The sequence below is a fragment of the Prionailurus bengalensis genome, chromosome A1, assembly GCF_016509475.1.
Source record: "Prionailurus bengalensis isolate Pbe53 chromosome A1, Fcat_Pben_1.1_paternal_pri, whole genome shotgun sequence".
In the NCBI taxonomy this organism is placed as follows: Eukaryota; Metazoa; Chordata; class Mammalia; order Carnivora; family Felidae; genus Prionailurus; species Prionailurus bengalensis.
In genome coordinates, this window is record NC_057343.1 from 66804835 (window position 1) to 66819499 (window position 14665).

Here is a 14665-nt window from a genome sequence, read left to right on the forward strand (position 1 = left end):
TCATAAGACTCTTAAACCCACAGGAATAAATGAATACGTAGCTTAGAATTAGAACTTGCTGGCGAGACATGGATTGAATGCAGCTCATTTGTGACAACGAGCAGGACTGAATCCGCTTTTACCTTTCTTCTTTTTTAATTTTTTTAATGCTTTATTTATTTTATTTTATTTTATTTTTTTGAGAGAGAGACAGAGTATGCATGGGGGAGGGGCAGAGAGACAGGGAGACACAGAATCCGAAGCAGGCTCCAGGCTCCGAGCTCCCAGCTGTCATCACAGAGCCCGACGTGCAGGTCGAACTCATGAACCACAAGATCATGACCTGAGCTGAAGTCAGATGCTTAACCGACTGAGCCACCCAGGTGCCCCCACTTTTACCTTTCTCTGTCCAGTGTGCCTTGTGTCAGGAGCAGGAGAAAGAAGCATCTGTCTTAAAAACAAACCCAGGCCAGCACCTGGGGACCCCAGCCACCCCCCCCCCCTTCCTGCCCTGGCTTCCACTTGGCTCCTGCTGACCCCACAGGGTACCACCAGGCTAACCTTCCTTACAGGTGTCTCCCTTCTCAGACTTTTACTGGCTTTCAAATCCCATGAAGTCGTGAGAACTGTGTGTCCGTTTCCCCCACTGTGCAGCTCCTTATGCCAGAACAACCATCGGCATTAATGAGGTGATAAGAAATACAAATACAGGTAGGTTAACATGTCTGTCCTCCTGGCAAGCCCATTCATAGATCAACTGAAAGGAGTGATTTTGAATGGTGACAATGACAGGCACTGTGGCTGGCCAGTGGGAACCTTCTGTAGTGTCAGGCAACAGAGCGTGACAGAGAGTGTCACCTCTGCCAGGAGAGTCCCAGCACAGAGCCTGAAGCCACCCACAAGGTTGAATGTATAAGTGCCCCCCACCTGGCCAAATTCCTACGGGACTCTTTCACCCTAATCGGCTCTAACGTGTAGATGTAATCAAGGGGGCCTGTATCCACAATATGAAATGAGATGTGGTCTTAGCCCATTCGAGCTGCTGTAACAAAATGACACATCTGGGTAGCTTATAAACAACAGAGATTTATTTCCCACGCTTCTGGAGGCTGAGGTCCAAGATCATTGGGGCACGAGCATGGTCGGGTGAGAGTCCTCCTGTGGGTTGCAGATTTTCAGCTGTGTCCTCACTTACAGGAAGGGTTGAGCTAGCTCCCTGGGGCCTCCTTCATGAGCTCTTCCCTCGTGACCTAATCCCCTGCCGAAGACCTCGCCTCCTGAAACCATTACTTTGGGCATTAGGTTTTTATGTGAATTTGAGGGGAACACAAACATTCGGACCCTAACAGATGCGATAAAAAATGAATTCTGCAGAACTACTGAAGATTGAGTTCCTCTACATGCCCTTGCAAAATAGAAGGTAACCTAAAGTGGGGACTCCATGCTTGATTGTTCACGGATGCCACCTGCTTGCCACACCCAGCAAGAAGCGTGACATGACAAACAACGACGCCCTTTTACACCTTCCAATCTGTCCTCATTTCCGGGTTCTCCTCGCGCCAGGTAAATGTGCATCCAGCCTTGGAGCCCAGGTTATCTGTACCAAGATCCTGCTTCCTTTCCATGTCTCCCCAAACTGTCCTGGTGCAAAAATAGAATGCTGTCATACACGAAGAAGCTGGTGCCAAATCTAATAAAGGGAAGAATAGTATGGATTCAAAGATGCATCCATTTCTTCAGGCTATGAGTGTTTCACAAAGCGATCAAGCCTGAGTTCCGGGCTTCTCTGGATCCCTCAAGTTGCACTCTGGACATCCATACTTAGGAGGTACCTCTGGAGTGACAAAATGGCCATTTTCTTTTTCAACTGTGCCTTCTGTTTAAGTTTCCACATTGTATCTGAAGTTACCCTTTGAATACGCCGAAAGGAGAAAAGGTTCTTGAGGACACAGGGGCATTGTTACTTGTTTTTATTGTAAGTGGCTGAGCATCGGTAGGCACAGTTAGAGGCTGGGTTTATTTGGCAGCGTCTCATTGTTCCTGGACGCTCAGACTCCCAGGGGGTCGCATTCCCATGTAAGCTATCGCAGGCGGCTGCTGATAAATGAGTCTCGGCTAGCCTCGCGCGCACAGCATCTGAAAGCAACAAAGCCTTCCCCTGACTCAGCACAGGTACTGCTGCAGGAACCGTCGTCCAAAATATCGAGGGGCAGCCCCAGAACGGCCGGTCACCTTTCGGCCACTCTCAACTCCTGCGTCAGCAAAGGCTAGCTGCACTTGCTAGCATTCATTCCAGTGGGCTTTGGAATTAAGTGGAGCTCATGGAGCTCCGGATATATAATTGATGTCAGCAGCAGTCAATCCAATGGTATATTTTAGGAGTCAAGTGCGGACTCTAACAAGAATTTATTAATATGCCAGATATAGTGAGAGACAACACAGAAGTTATGCTCTGCTGCAAAAATAAAGAGAAATGGTCCCCAAATTTTAAATTTTTCAATTAGGGCATTTTTTAGGGCAGTAAATACTGTGAAGCTTTGTGGAAAAGAATTTGCAATGTGCTCTGTGTGTTTTATTATTCATTACGTGGTGAACATTGTGAAGTCGATTTTGTTCAAAATATGGATGAAGATGTGGAGCTCATTCAGAGGACTTCTGATTTAAAATGGATAAACCAATTCATACACAAATACATCATGCATGAGATTTCAATAGCTGAAAAATGGCTTAAATATGAAAATCTCTCTGTTTCTATTTCTTCTTTTGGAGGCTGATGGATAGAGGGCCTTTGGTTTCCAGAACTTGGAAAATCACCTGCAGGAAGGGGAAGAATTTTAAGAGGATGTATACTGTACAGGGATATGTAAGTAGGAAAGACAAAACAGAGGAATGGACATCTTCCCAGCTTACAGGGCACCACAGTAGAGGCAGTGCAGGAATGATGATAACCGCAGCGAGGCAGGGCGGCCCCAGCCAACGCGCCCCTGTCCTAGATTTCCTGATTCCCCCGAGATCTACTCCTCCTCTCTCCATCTTGGTCGGTGCCCTGAATGAGAATCTCTACAAACCACATCACCTGGGTGCCCTTGCCCCCTGGCTTCCAGCGGGCTTCTTCTGATGGGAGGCAGCACGTGGTCAGAAGGAGGGACTAGAGAGGTCAGGGCGTCATTCCCCGGCTCCCTCCCCTGAGTGGCCTTGGTTTGGCAGTTGCTGCATCATTTGGTGGCCGTCTGTGACTTCAGTTCTTGCTCATTCTGGTGGCAGTTCCTTCCCAGGGGCTCTCCTGCTGCTAGCAGCCTTGGGGTCCTTTGTCAGCCAGCGCTGGTTTCCCTGTTCCCACCTTTATAAGTCGTCTCTTCTTCAAACTCTCTTTATTACCTCTTTGAGTGTGCCATCTGTTTCTTACCAGGACAAAGACAAATATAGCACCTTTGTAAGAATTAGAAAAAGGCACCCATATGGGTACCTGAGGGTTCATTACACTGTTGTCTGTGCTTTGGTATGCATTGAAATGTTCGAAAATAAAACAATTCCCCAAAAGAAAAGCGTGTCCCTTTGGTGAATGGTGCCCTGCAGGTGCATAGCTTTGTGGGCATGGAATTCAGACTGGATTTCAGCCCAACTCCCTCCCTGAGCAGGTGACTTTGTGCAGTGCACAAAATGCCCAGACGAACCTGGCAGCCCTCCGGAAGGATGAGCAGGTCTCTAAAAGCTGAAAAATATCTTAAAGAGGAAGTGAAGATTGACCTGGGTCTTTAAGGATATTTGGGACTTAAATTGGAAAGTGCCTCGCAGGCAAGGAAACCCTGTGGGACGGGCAGATATAAGATGTATACAGGTATAGATTCTGTAAGGCAAGGATTGTTGAAGGGATTGTTGCAGTATAAGTAGAGACGGGATGGAAACGGGCTTTGCTGAGCTATAAAATGTGAATTGTCATTTGTGATCACCCAGGCAGTATGGTGCGCTGTTTGGACACGTGGACTCTGAAACTAGACCTAGTGGGCTTAACTCGCAGTTTTGCCATCCATTAACTCTGTGACTTTGCACAACTACTCATCCTCACTAGGCCTGTTTTCTCTTTTGCAACATGGGGATAAAATAGCACCTACCTCTTAGATTTGCTCGGGGGCTGAATTTAAAAATACACATGAAGGGGGGCACCTGGTTGACTCAGTCAGTTGAGCATCCGACTTCTGCTCAGGTCACGATCTCACAGTTGACAAGTTCGAGCCCCACATCGGGCTCTGTGCTGGCAGCTTGGAGCATGGAGCCTGCTTCGGATTCTTTGTCTCCCTGTCTCTCTGCCCCTCCCCCGTGCATGCTCTGGCTCTCTCTGTCTCAAAAATAAATATAAAACACTAAAAAAAAAAAAAAAATACACGCGAAGGGCTTAACACAGTGCCTGACAGTAAGTGCTCGGTAGGCATCAGCTACTGTCACCAAAAGCTTTCAAGCAGAACAGTGACATGAAAGCAGTAGCTTGTGAAAATTAGTCAGACCGTGTGTGCAAGATGCACCACAAAGGAAGAGGCGGGCGGGGAAGTCAGTCTGAGGCTCTGGTACCGTCTGCACTCGAGGAAGGACACGGGAAATGAGACAGAAGTAGCAGGTGCAGGGAATACTAGGAGAAGAGGAGAAGGGGGGCTGCGAACAGGCAGGTCACGAGAGTGAGGAGTCAGAGAGGGCTCCAAGCACTTTTCTGAGACCTTTAGTCTCCACTGGTCTAAATGCACAGAGGCAGCGTGGGCAGTCGACATCAAGGAATTGACAGTTTAAAATTTTTAGTACAAGTAAAAGGAATATGCCCTTTTATTACCAGTGAGAGAATTAAAGAACCATTAGATTTTACCCTTCTCTTTTGCCCAATATCGAACATTAGATCCAAGATTTTATTACAAAATAAAAACCCTGATGGACGCTTCAAACGTTCCAGCGCTCACTGGTTACTCCTCGAACTTTCCAAAGATGGGTTTTTATATCCAGAAGTCTCTTCTGATTAGAGTCTGAGGTTAGGCCTCTTCAGTTGAGAAAGAGCATCCTCGTACAAGAGAACTAAAGAGCGTGTATCATTTACAAGTTCGGTTCTTAGCAAAATTAACCAGAGAGCTGAGGAAGCTAGCAAGCCCTTGACTTCAGTATCTACCATTTGGGAGGGAGGGAAGAAAGTAGTTAATTTTAAGAAACAACTTGTCTAAGTCCACAACTGAATGTTCCTTTGTAGGCAAGCCTCCCTGCATATTCAGTATCATTTTAAAAACCACTCTGGGGGCGCCTGGGTGGCGCAGTCGGTTAAGCGTCCGACTTCAGCCAGGTCACGATCTCACGGTCCGTGAGTTCGAGCCCCGCGTCAGGCTCTGGGCTGATGGCTCAGAGCCTGGAGCCTGTTTCCGATTCTGTGTCTCCCTCTCTCTCTGCCCCTCCCCCGTTCATGCTCTGTCTCTCTCTGTCCCAAAAATAAATAAACGTTGAAAAAAAAAAATTTTTTTAAAACCACTCTGAAACCATTTTTTTATAGCCCTCTGAGAGAAAAGTTACTCCTTGTTTTCACTTTTTGGGTTTTTTGTTTTGTTTTTTTTTTTCTTTTGCAGGAGCAGAGCCAGTTGTTGCCAAAGCTCCGGCCCACTGTCAGAGACAGCACAGCACAACCTGGTACCGAAGCCCCTCTTGCCTCATGCTAATCTGTTCTCTTTCTGTTGACCCTGCAGATACTTGCCTGAGATCATGAATGATGGGCTGACCAACCAGATTAACAACCCTGAGGTAGACGTGGACATCACACGGCCCGACACTTTCATCAGGCAGCAGATCATGGCTCTACGCGTGATGACCAACAAACTAAAGAACGCATACAATGGCAACGATGTCAACTTCCAGGACACGAGTAAGGAAGTCTTTACCGGTGCCAGTAACTTCCATAGTGAAGATAGGTGGTAGATTATGCCACAGTTGTCCTTCAAAAGCAACGTACACCTGTAATCTTATGTCATTCTTGCCCGATCTGCAGAGCTGTTTATGGTCCTTTGGACAGAGAGCTCTGATCTGCAGGGCTTAGGAGACAGTTACTAAAATCCTAAAATCATAACTGGTCTTTTTTTTTTAATTTTTTAAATGTTTATTTTATTTTTGAAAGAGGGAGACAGAGCATGAGTTGGGGAGGGGTACAGAGAGAGGAAGACACAGAATCTGAAGCAGGCTCCAGTCTCTGAGCGGTCAGCACAGAGCCTGATGCGGGGATCAAACCCACAAACCATGAGATCATGACCTGAGCTGAAGTCGGACGCTAAACCGAGCCACTAGGCGCCCCAAATCACAACCGGTCTTAAGGATTAGTTGCGCTGGATTACATTCAGTGCTACCTAAACTAAAAGTAAGTCTCATCTGCCAGTTGATCTATTAACGATAAAGCAACGAAGTAATGTTTTCATCTTCTCCTTCCCCCATCATCATTTACATCTCTACCCCAAACTCCTGTCCACTCCCCCAACCACCAAAAGAAGAATGTCCTGAAGATTGCTCAGACGAGGCTAGGCTGGAATCCCTGTTTCACCACTGACTGACTGGGGTCTTAAAATTATATCTTGAGTGTCAGGTCGGGTCATCAGGAAGTTCATTTGCAGCCATCTGTAAAGGAACTGAGATAATCTCATGTGCCGTGGATTCAACTGCATTAGCTCTCTCTCTGTCTGGTCACTCCCATACATGAACCATGGACATTTGTATCTGGAATATTGAGAGAAATAATGAAACGTTAGTGCAGTATTACACATGACTAGTTTATTAGCTATCACAAAATGTCAGAAGTGATTGGAAAGACTAATAAGTGAACATGAAGTGAAATTTGGAGTTTGTGTAAGTGATTTTAAGAAGCATAACTATAAAAATTGGGGGGGGGGTGTTTTATTGTTTGGGCTTTTTTTTTTAAAGATATGTGTCCTTACAGAGAGTTCTTAGGAAAAGATTTCTGGGACATAAGCTGTGGAGTCACCAGTGACTCTGTAATTTGGTCACCGAAGCAAAAGATGATGCTTGTGTGCTTGAATTAATGAGATAGAAAGAAACAAGTTACAGATGGAAGATACGAAGTCATCTAAGTGTTAGCCATCATCCTACTGAGTTGTCCCCTGCAGAAAATTTGTAGTGCTTTATTCCATTTTAAGTAACCCAAAAATTAATTTCCTAAATGCAGGCTAATGGCCAACCCATGAGACTTTCTTGCTGTAAACCCCCTGAGAGTCCTCCTATTATTTCTCTAAACCTCTTCTTCTTCAGAAGAGAACCTTCCACAAGGTTTTGAGCCTTTGCTGCTTCTCCCTTGCTCCTTCCTTAGCTTCGCTCCTCTGAATGCATCTGTCGTCTTCTCTATCTCATGAAATGCTTTATTGTCTGGAGAATGACTATAGGAATAAATAATTCAAGAGAACGTAAGAATTATTTGAGGCTGCCCTTGCTTCTCTCTCCTCTCTGACCTAAAGAGGTTATGCCCATGTCAATCTGCAAAGCTTAGGCAGTGTGCCTGAGAAGAGATTGTGCCCCACTTTCCCTTGAAAGAAACTAAAAATTAGCAACAGTTCAGAGCATCATTTAGCTCTAACCCAAGCCCCATACTTAGCCCCCTATTTTAGGATAGCGTCTGTCATATAAGCCATTATCACATCTTATAGCCATCACCCTTCCTGCTTTTGACATTTTAAAAAATCGCCCCTTAAATTCCTGCGTTTCTGATTCCTTTTCAGAAAGAGATGGGGCCATTATTTCTCTCAGCTGGAATCTCCTGTCATTATTTGCTTACCACGTTTTTAATATTCTAAATCACTTTAATAATATCTTTGTAAAGGTTATACTACTTCTTGTTCATAATACCAGTGTTAAGAGCAATTCCCTTAGCAATTCTGATATCTCTGAATTTAATTAATGGGCATTTTCCCCCTCATAAAGGCCAAAAGATAAATCCTAGAAAATATTGAGAACCTGGTATAGTGTAATCAAGTGATCTTACCTGGTATTTAGATGTCCCATTAAAAAAAAACAAAAAACCTTGTGGTGAGTTGTGCCATGTTTATTCAGGGGGACATCAGAAGGGTCCCTGCATTACTCTGATTTTACTTAATGTAGAATCTAACAGTCATGATGGTGCCAGCATTTCAGGAGCAGCTCAACCCGCCCACCCTTGTTTCAGGCCAACGGGGAGGAATTTAGCTCTATTGACTGAATCTTTGAGCAAGTTGGGGAAAGAGTAAATGTCATGACCAGGTTTACGGTTTCCCGAGTCCTTCCAGGAACACTATCTCACGTATACCCCCTAATGAGTCTGTGAAATAGATAATGAATGAATATTCTCCTTTTTACAGGTGAGAAAGGAGAGTCTCAGTGAAGCTAATTGGCTTGCCCTACTTCACTTCAGTAAAAAAATGGCAGGTTAACACCTAGGTCCTTCTTGCTGTAGGAACCATACTTTTTTTCTGTCAGGCATCTTTGCAAGCACTGGGTTTGGTGCCATCCCACATTTTATCAGGGTGCCTTCACACAAACTCTGAGAGGCAAATGTTACTGTCTGTCTCTGTTGAGCTGAAGAAACACAGAAGCTGAAGATACTTCCCAAGGCACCTTTAATTATTCGACAAGTATTTCTTGGGCATCTGCTGCCTTCTAGGGACCATTAAAGGCAACGGGGATCCAGAAGTGAACCGTATACACCACACACAGTCTCTACCCTCAACGAGTGTACATTCTCATGGAAGGCACAAGAAAACAAGCAAGTTAGTGATACAATTGCACATGGTGATAAGTACTTTCACACAGCTAGTGATGAATGGAGACTGAACTGGGACCCAGTTCAGAGACACAGGGTTGTGAAACAAGAAGGAACCAACCCGTGAGAAGCGGGAATACAGCAGGCCCAGAAGGCATGTTGGGCAAGTGGGGAAGATGTCACGCTAAGATGACATACTCAGTGGGCACTTGGGTGTTAGTTCCCAGCAGGGAATGGCAAACCTTTTCTGGAAAGAGCCAGTTGTGAAATACGTTCAACTTTGAGGGCCATACATGAATGTAGAATTAGACAATGAACGCATAAGCGAATGGGGGCGGCTATGTTCCAACATAACCTCATACATGGACACTGAGATTTAGCGTTCACACACACCCTATTTATGTGTCCCAAAGTATCATCCTTCATTTTCAAACACTGGGAAATATAAAAACCATCCTTGGGTTATGGGCCCCGCACGTACAAGCAGCTAGCCATAGACCTCAACCCTGACCCAGAGAAGTTGGGTTGACATACCAGCATCGGCCAGAAGAAGTACCTTTCGAAAGCCAACATGGGTAGGCATGGCCTCTTGTCCGGTTCAGGTTTCACACGTTTCTTAAGTTGGGTAACTGGATATCAGTCAACCCTGTGTCTCAGACATCTATTTCCATACAGTCTCCCCGCCCACCACAAACCTGCTCGCTACAAACAAACCCCTTGCGGCAGTTGGGGGCAGGGAGGCCCTTCCACAACCTGGCCCACATCTAGTGTGTGCCCCTACGCCTTCCAAGCTGTGGTCTAACTGTCTTTTTCAATCTGCCCACGCCAGGCGATGAATCCAGTGGCTCTGGGAGTGGCAGCGGGTGCATGGACGACGTGTGTCCCACGGAATTTGAGTTTGTCACCACCGAGGCCCCCGCCGTGGACCCCGACCGGAGAGAAGTAGACTCTTCCGCAGCCCAGCTCGGCCACTCCCTGCTCTCAGGGTCTCTCGTCTGCATGGTCCTGGCACTGCAAAGACTGTGCAGATAATCCTGGGTTTTTGGTCAAATGAAACTGCATTTTAGCTATTTGAACGGCCAACTCCCTTCTTTTCTTACACTCTTGGACAATGGACCATGCCACACAACTTAACCGTTTTCGATGAGAAGAGAGCAGGACTGCACTCTGCCTCCCTTTCTGTTTGCCCAAAGAGTACCGGGTGCCAGACTGGACTGCTTCCTCTTTCCTTCAGCTATCTGTGGGGACCTTGTTTATTCTAGAGAATTCTTACTCAAATCTTTCGTACCAGGAGATTTTCTTACCTTCATTTGCTTTTATGCTGCAGAAGTAAAGGAATCTCACGTTGTGAGTTTTTTTTTTTTCCCGTTTAAAAAAAAAAAAAAAGTCAGGAAGAAAATAATTTTCCTCGTAAAATCAGGCCAAACCCCAAGACAACTGCATTTTCAACAAAGGAGCAAACAAGAGAGAAAAATAAAAGAGCGTTACCATTGTGAGGTCGGCATTGCCAGCCGACTCCCAGTGTAAGCTTTTCTGTGATAAATCAGGTTTGCGAAATGCTTTGGGAGAGAAAGTTTGAATTTTTTTTAATGTGGTGAAAATACAGTGTTGTCTTGGAGGTACCGTCTTGCACTCTGTCCACAGAATACCAAACTGATTTGGGGGTACTGATACTAAATTTAGAATTCCATCTTTAATACGAGAGCAAAATTGCCACGACCCAGCACCTCTCTCCCACCTTGCCCGATTTCAATTTCAGTGATGGCACCATTTTCCTTAATTCTCTTGATGTCTGTCCACTGTATCCAATTGGCACAGATTTTTCTCTTCATCTCCAGTGACTAGTGGAGGCTCCCACCAATTCATCCTCCCCAAGGGTCTCAATTGAAAATAATCTTCAATGAAACAAGAGCTTTGCTTTAGCCACAGGTTTGACATTAATTCGATGTTTCTGCCCCTGGGCTCATTACGCTCCCAAAATAAGAGTTCTTTTCATGAACTTCCAAGCAATTAGATCCAATTGTGAGTGAGTTTTCGTTTTTTAACTATTTGCTTTGTGGCAATTGGTTTCTGCATCACAAGGGCATTCTCTTACAAAATAACTCACAACAACAAAAAAAGTCAAGACAAAAAAAATATATATAGTATTGACATGGAGATTTCTTTCACTTTTTTAGTCTTAGTATGATCATCTATTTTTATATCTCTCTATATATAAATCACAGATTTTAACTTCTTAATTCCAAGCTCAGGGTTGACACACCTTTGTAACGAAAATGTTTTGTCAACCAGCTCTTCTTGTTCTGTGCTGCTCAGAGAAGGGATTCCTCAGCGGTCTGTGAGCACCAAGAATCAAGAAAGAGAACTTTTTACGTCTCTAACTGTCCGTTTATTAAAAGTTTGCCAGGGCACATCCTTTTTGCATGAGCGTGCTTTGTCCTGGGTGCTGCAGACGGTACCGAGCTCATGGGGAGAGCCATGGGTGTGCAGGACTGTTCTGGTGATGGGAACCGTATCCATAAGGAATGTGGTATACACACAAAACCATCGCTTTCATGTACGCCTTCAGCCTAGGATTCCGCTTGGCACTTGGACATACGACCTAACTCAAGAGGCCACTGTAGAGCCACAAGCCTAACTGACCCACCAAGTGTACCAAAGCCAGGCCCTATGCTCCCCATGTTAGAGAGAAGCGAAATAAACCAAACTGGGGCTTTGTTAATACGGTTGGCTATCCACGTGTTTCTTGGTTTTTATGATGATCTGGGGTTGGGAAAAGTAATGCTTCAAGACACCATCGTCTGCCAGTCACATTTTATTTAACCCATTGACAGAAACGGCACGTAAATGGTATCTTTCGATCTTCGCTCTCATCAAAATTATAATTAGTTATTGATTTAGTCATCACATTTAAGTAGAACACATGCGGCACAATAGTATTAAGTATATTTGAGCACTTTTGCAAAACTGAAAAGTATTTAGAAGCATCTATTGCTATTTTATGCCTAATGAAATATGAAAAGTAGGATTCTGAGAGACTTTGTGGCATCTTTTCATTTAAATCTTTATGAAATTAACACCTAATCTAATTCAGCATTGCGCACGTCTAGAAAACCATCCATTTCACTGCCAAACTTCAGCTTCCTATCACCAATTACACAGAAAACATCTCTATGAAGGACCGATCATTCAAGTTGCTCATTCCATCGTATGTTCAGAAATCAGTATTGTCTTTCTCCAATAATTAAGGTGCAATACAAATTAAATCAATCTTGATTTTCCAGAATATATGAGTAATAACTTGTTTTTATGGCTTTAAACTCCAGGTCTTTCCTTTTTTAAATATTTCTGCATCGTCTTCTACAAAATAGATCAGAATGCCTTGTTTGCTTTGTGCTTTCACCCCTGAAAGGTTTTGTGCATGTGTATGAATACACATTATAGTAATGAGTGTGAACCCATGTTCCGTACACATGAAACACACAGATAATATATAAACGCCTGCTCCAATTGTTTCAACACCTTCATATCGATAGTATCCATATTGGTGAGATATAGTGATCCATAAGAGCCAGGCAGAGAGCTGAAATGACTATCAGTTAATGATGCCACAACATCAGTCACTTGCATGGATGTGGTCGAGATATTCTTCAAATTGTACTTCCTAGTTTTTATCATCATCCGACTATGTTGTATGATTTTTTCAGACTAATTTAACATGAGGCTTTTTCTGTCCTAAGGGAACTGGTTTAATCCGGTTATCCCATTTCAGTAAGTATTTTGACATTCCTCCTCGCCCTCCCCACCTCCTCCACCAAAATAATTTCTCTCATCTCACTATAGTGATAGGGGATGAAATAATGCTCCATGATTTCTCCCGATCTGCCCTCATTTACTTTGATGTCTCCTAAATTCTGTAATCACATCACAACCTCTGTTATGAGTAGGGAGGGATGGGCTCACTGAAATCAGACACTAGAAATTGTTGGGTGATGCTCATAACCGCGAACACTTAGCTTATTGAAGTGCCTCTATTTACATGTTCTTTAGTTATAATATGTATTTTTCTAACAGAAATACACGTCTGTAATTGGTGTATATTATACTTTGTATATGTTATAACAAAAGCTAAACAGAGGCTAAAGTCTTTAGCAGAGAAGAATGAATTGCAAATTCACCAAGTAGAGCTCTGCCTAGGGTTCTGTATTGAAGGACAGCCGTGACAGCCTTCTGTCACTTACGTGGAGATCATGTCAGTACTTTGATTAGAGCCATCATAGAACGACGTCAGCACTGGCAATCGGATTCCCTTATGGTGGTTTACCCGGATAAGTAGCTGGTATTACCCACTTTACTTGTAAGGGGCAATATTAAAGTAGTATTTTCGTCTACACTGAAAAACACTATTAAGTAGTCATTATAAAAGCAACCTTCTATAAATCAAACACATTGAAAATATTGTTGGACACAGAGCCCTGATATTTAATTTATATTCCCTGCTGCAGACGTTAGCCTACTTTATTCTTTAGCCATTACATACATGTTTTGGCTACACACTGAACACCAACTAAAGTCCCCAAGGAGGAATAAAAACTTAGCAAATTCCTGAGTTGTGATTCTTTTATTGCTTCTCTTTGCAAGGCTAATTTTCAGGTGGTTTGATTAAAGGTGGAAGTGTTAGCAAATGTAAGTTTTGACTCACCCAAAACTTGCAGAAATACAAACTCATTTTTAATTACCTACAGTCACGAATAGACCTGACTTTCAACTTAAAAGTGGGTGGGGGTGGGGTGCAGTTTAGCTTTGCCAAGAGAAGAGTAAAGGAGACCATAACCTATACATTTGCAACGTGTTTCTCCTTGGCGGAGGCATTAGCCAGTGTTTAGTTTCAGGCCAAGTTATACAAGTAGAGTATTGATTTGTATGCATTCTGGAGCCTTGCTACATCACGGTTTGCTACGGCACAGGACTCAGCCTAGCCTGGGGCCATTTGAACCTCATTCAGAGTTGAATAGTTTCTGGAATCTTTGACATCGTCTTGTAATGAGGTACTTTCATGAGAAGACACCTGAGGGTGCGTAACAGTGAGGTCTCTGTGTGCATATGCATAATATATATGCAGGACAAATGTGTGCACCAATCAAACCTAAAATTTTATGTGACTGTCAAATGAATATTACTTGGGTTAAGATTTTTCATTTCTGATTTGGATAGAAAATTGCTATTAATCTTGTATTAAAATAGTTTTTAAAAATCTACCGGTGCCCTTTCTGCATTTTCTTAATTATTGTCACAGTCTAAATTTCAGAGTTTTTGAATTTCTTTTTGCCTGAGACCTTTTTAGAAACTGCAATACTAAAAGAAAGAAAAGGAACCATCGACGAAATCAGCACCACTCACCTCAGTATGCTTGGCATTTGAAATCATGAACTTTTAGAACTTGAGAACTTTGAAGAGCTTTCCAAATGTGTATGGAAGATGCTATATCTCTCTTCTTTTGTATTGGTTTCTTCTCTAAGATAAAATTCAGTGGCTTGAGAACTGATGTCAATACGTTATCACTGAGGTGAGAAAAGTAAGATGATATGTGAAAAGACTAACCATTTCCAAATTCAGCAAGTTGCATTGATTTTTACATTTCTACAAGTTTCCGTGCTATCAGGAATGCTAAATATTGTGTAACATGCTAAAGATTCACTTAACAAATATTTATTAAACTCCTACTCTGTGCTAAACCTGCTCTAGGTACTGATCACGGTTGTCAAAAACACCAGTTGGAAAGTATTCATTCTTTACTACAGTTAAATACGATTTACTACGAATACCTCACTTCTTTCAAGAATGCTCTTTTAAATAAAGGAAACCATATAAATAAAGTTATCAACACTACAATGTTTAACTGTTAGCAATATTATAATTTAGCTCACATTATTG

At 43.3% G+C, this 14665-nt stretch overlaps 1 protein-coding gene across 2 annotated transcripts in view; it reads left to right on the plus strand.

Moving 5' to 3' along the window:
* The window catches only part of GPC6 (glypican 6), a 1119186-nt gene extending 1105199 nt beyond the window's left edge, over positions 1-13987 (plus strand). For both annotated transcript variants that reach the window (XM_043581540.1, XM_043581530.1), the window contains 2 exons: positions 5688-5863; positions 9561-13987. In XM_043581540.1, coding sequence (XP_043437475.1) covers positions 5688-5863; positions 9561-9763 — 379 coding nt within the window. In that variant the 3' untranslated portion in view covers positions 9764-13987. The remainder of the gene's footprint in view (positions 1-5687; positions 5864-9560) is intronic.
* Positions 13988-14665: the final 678 nt, after the last annotated feature.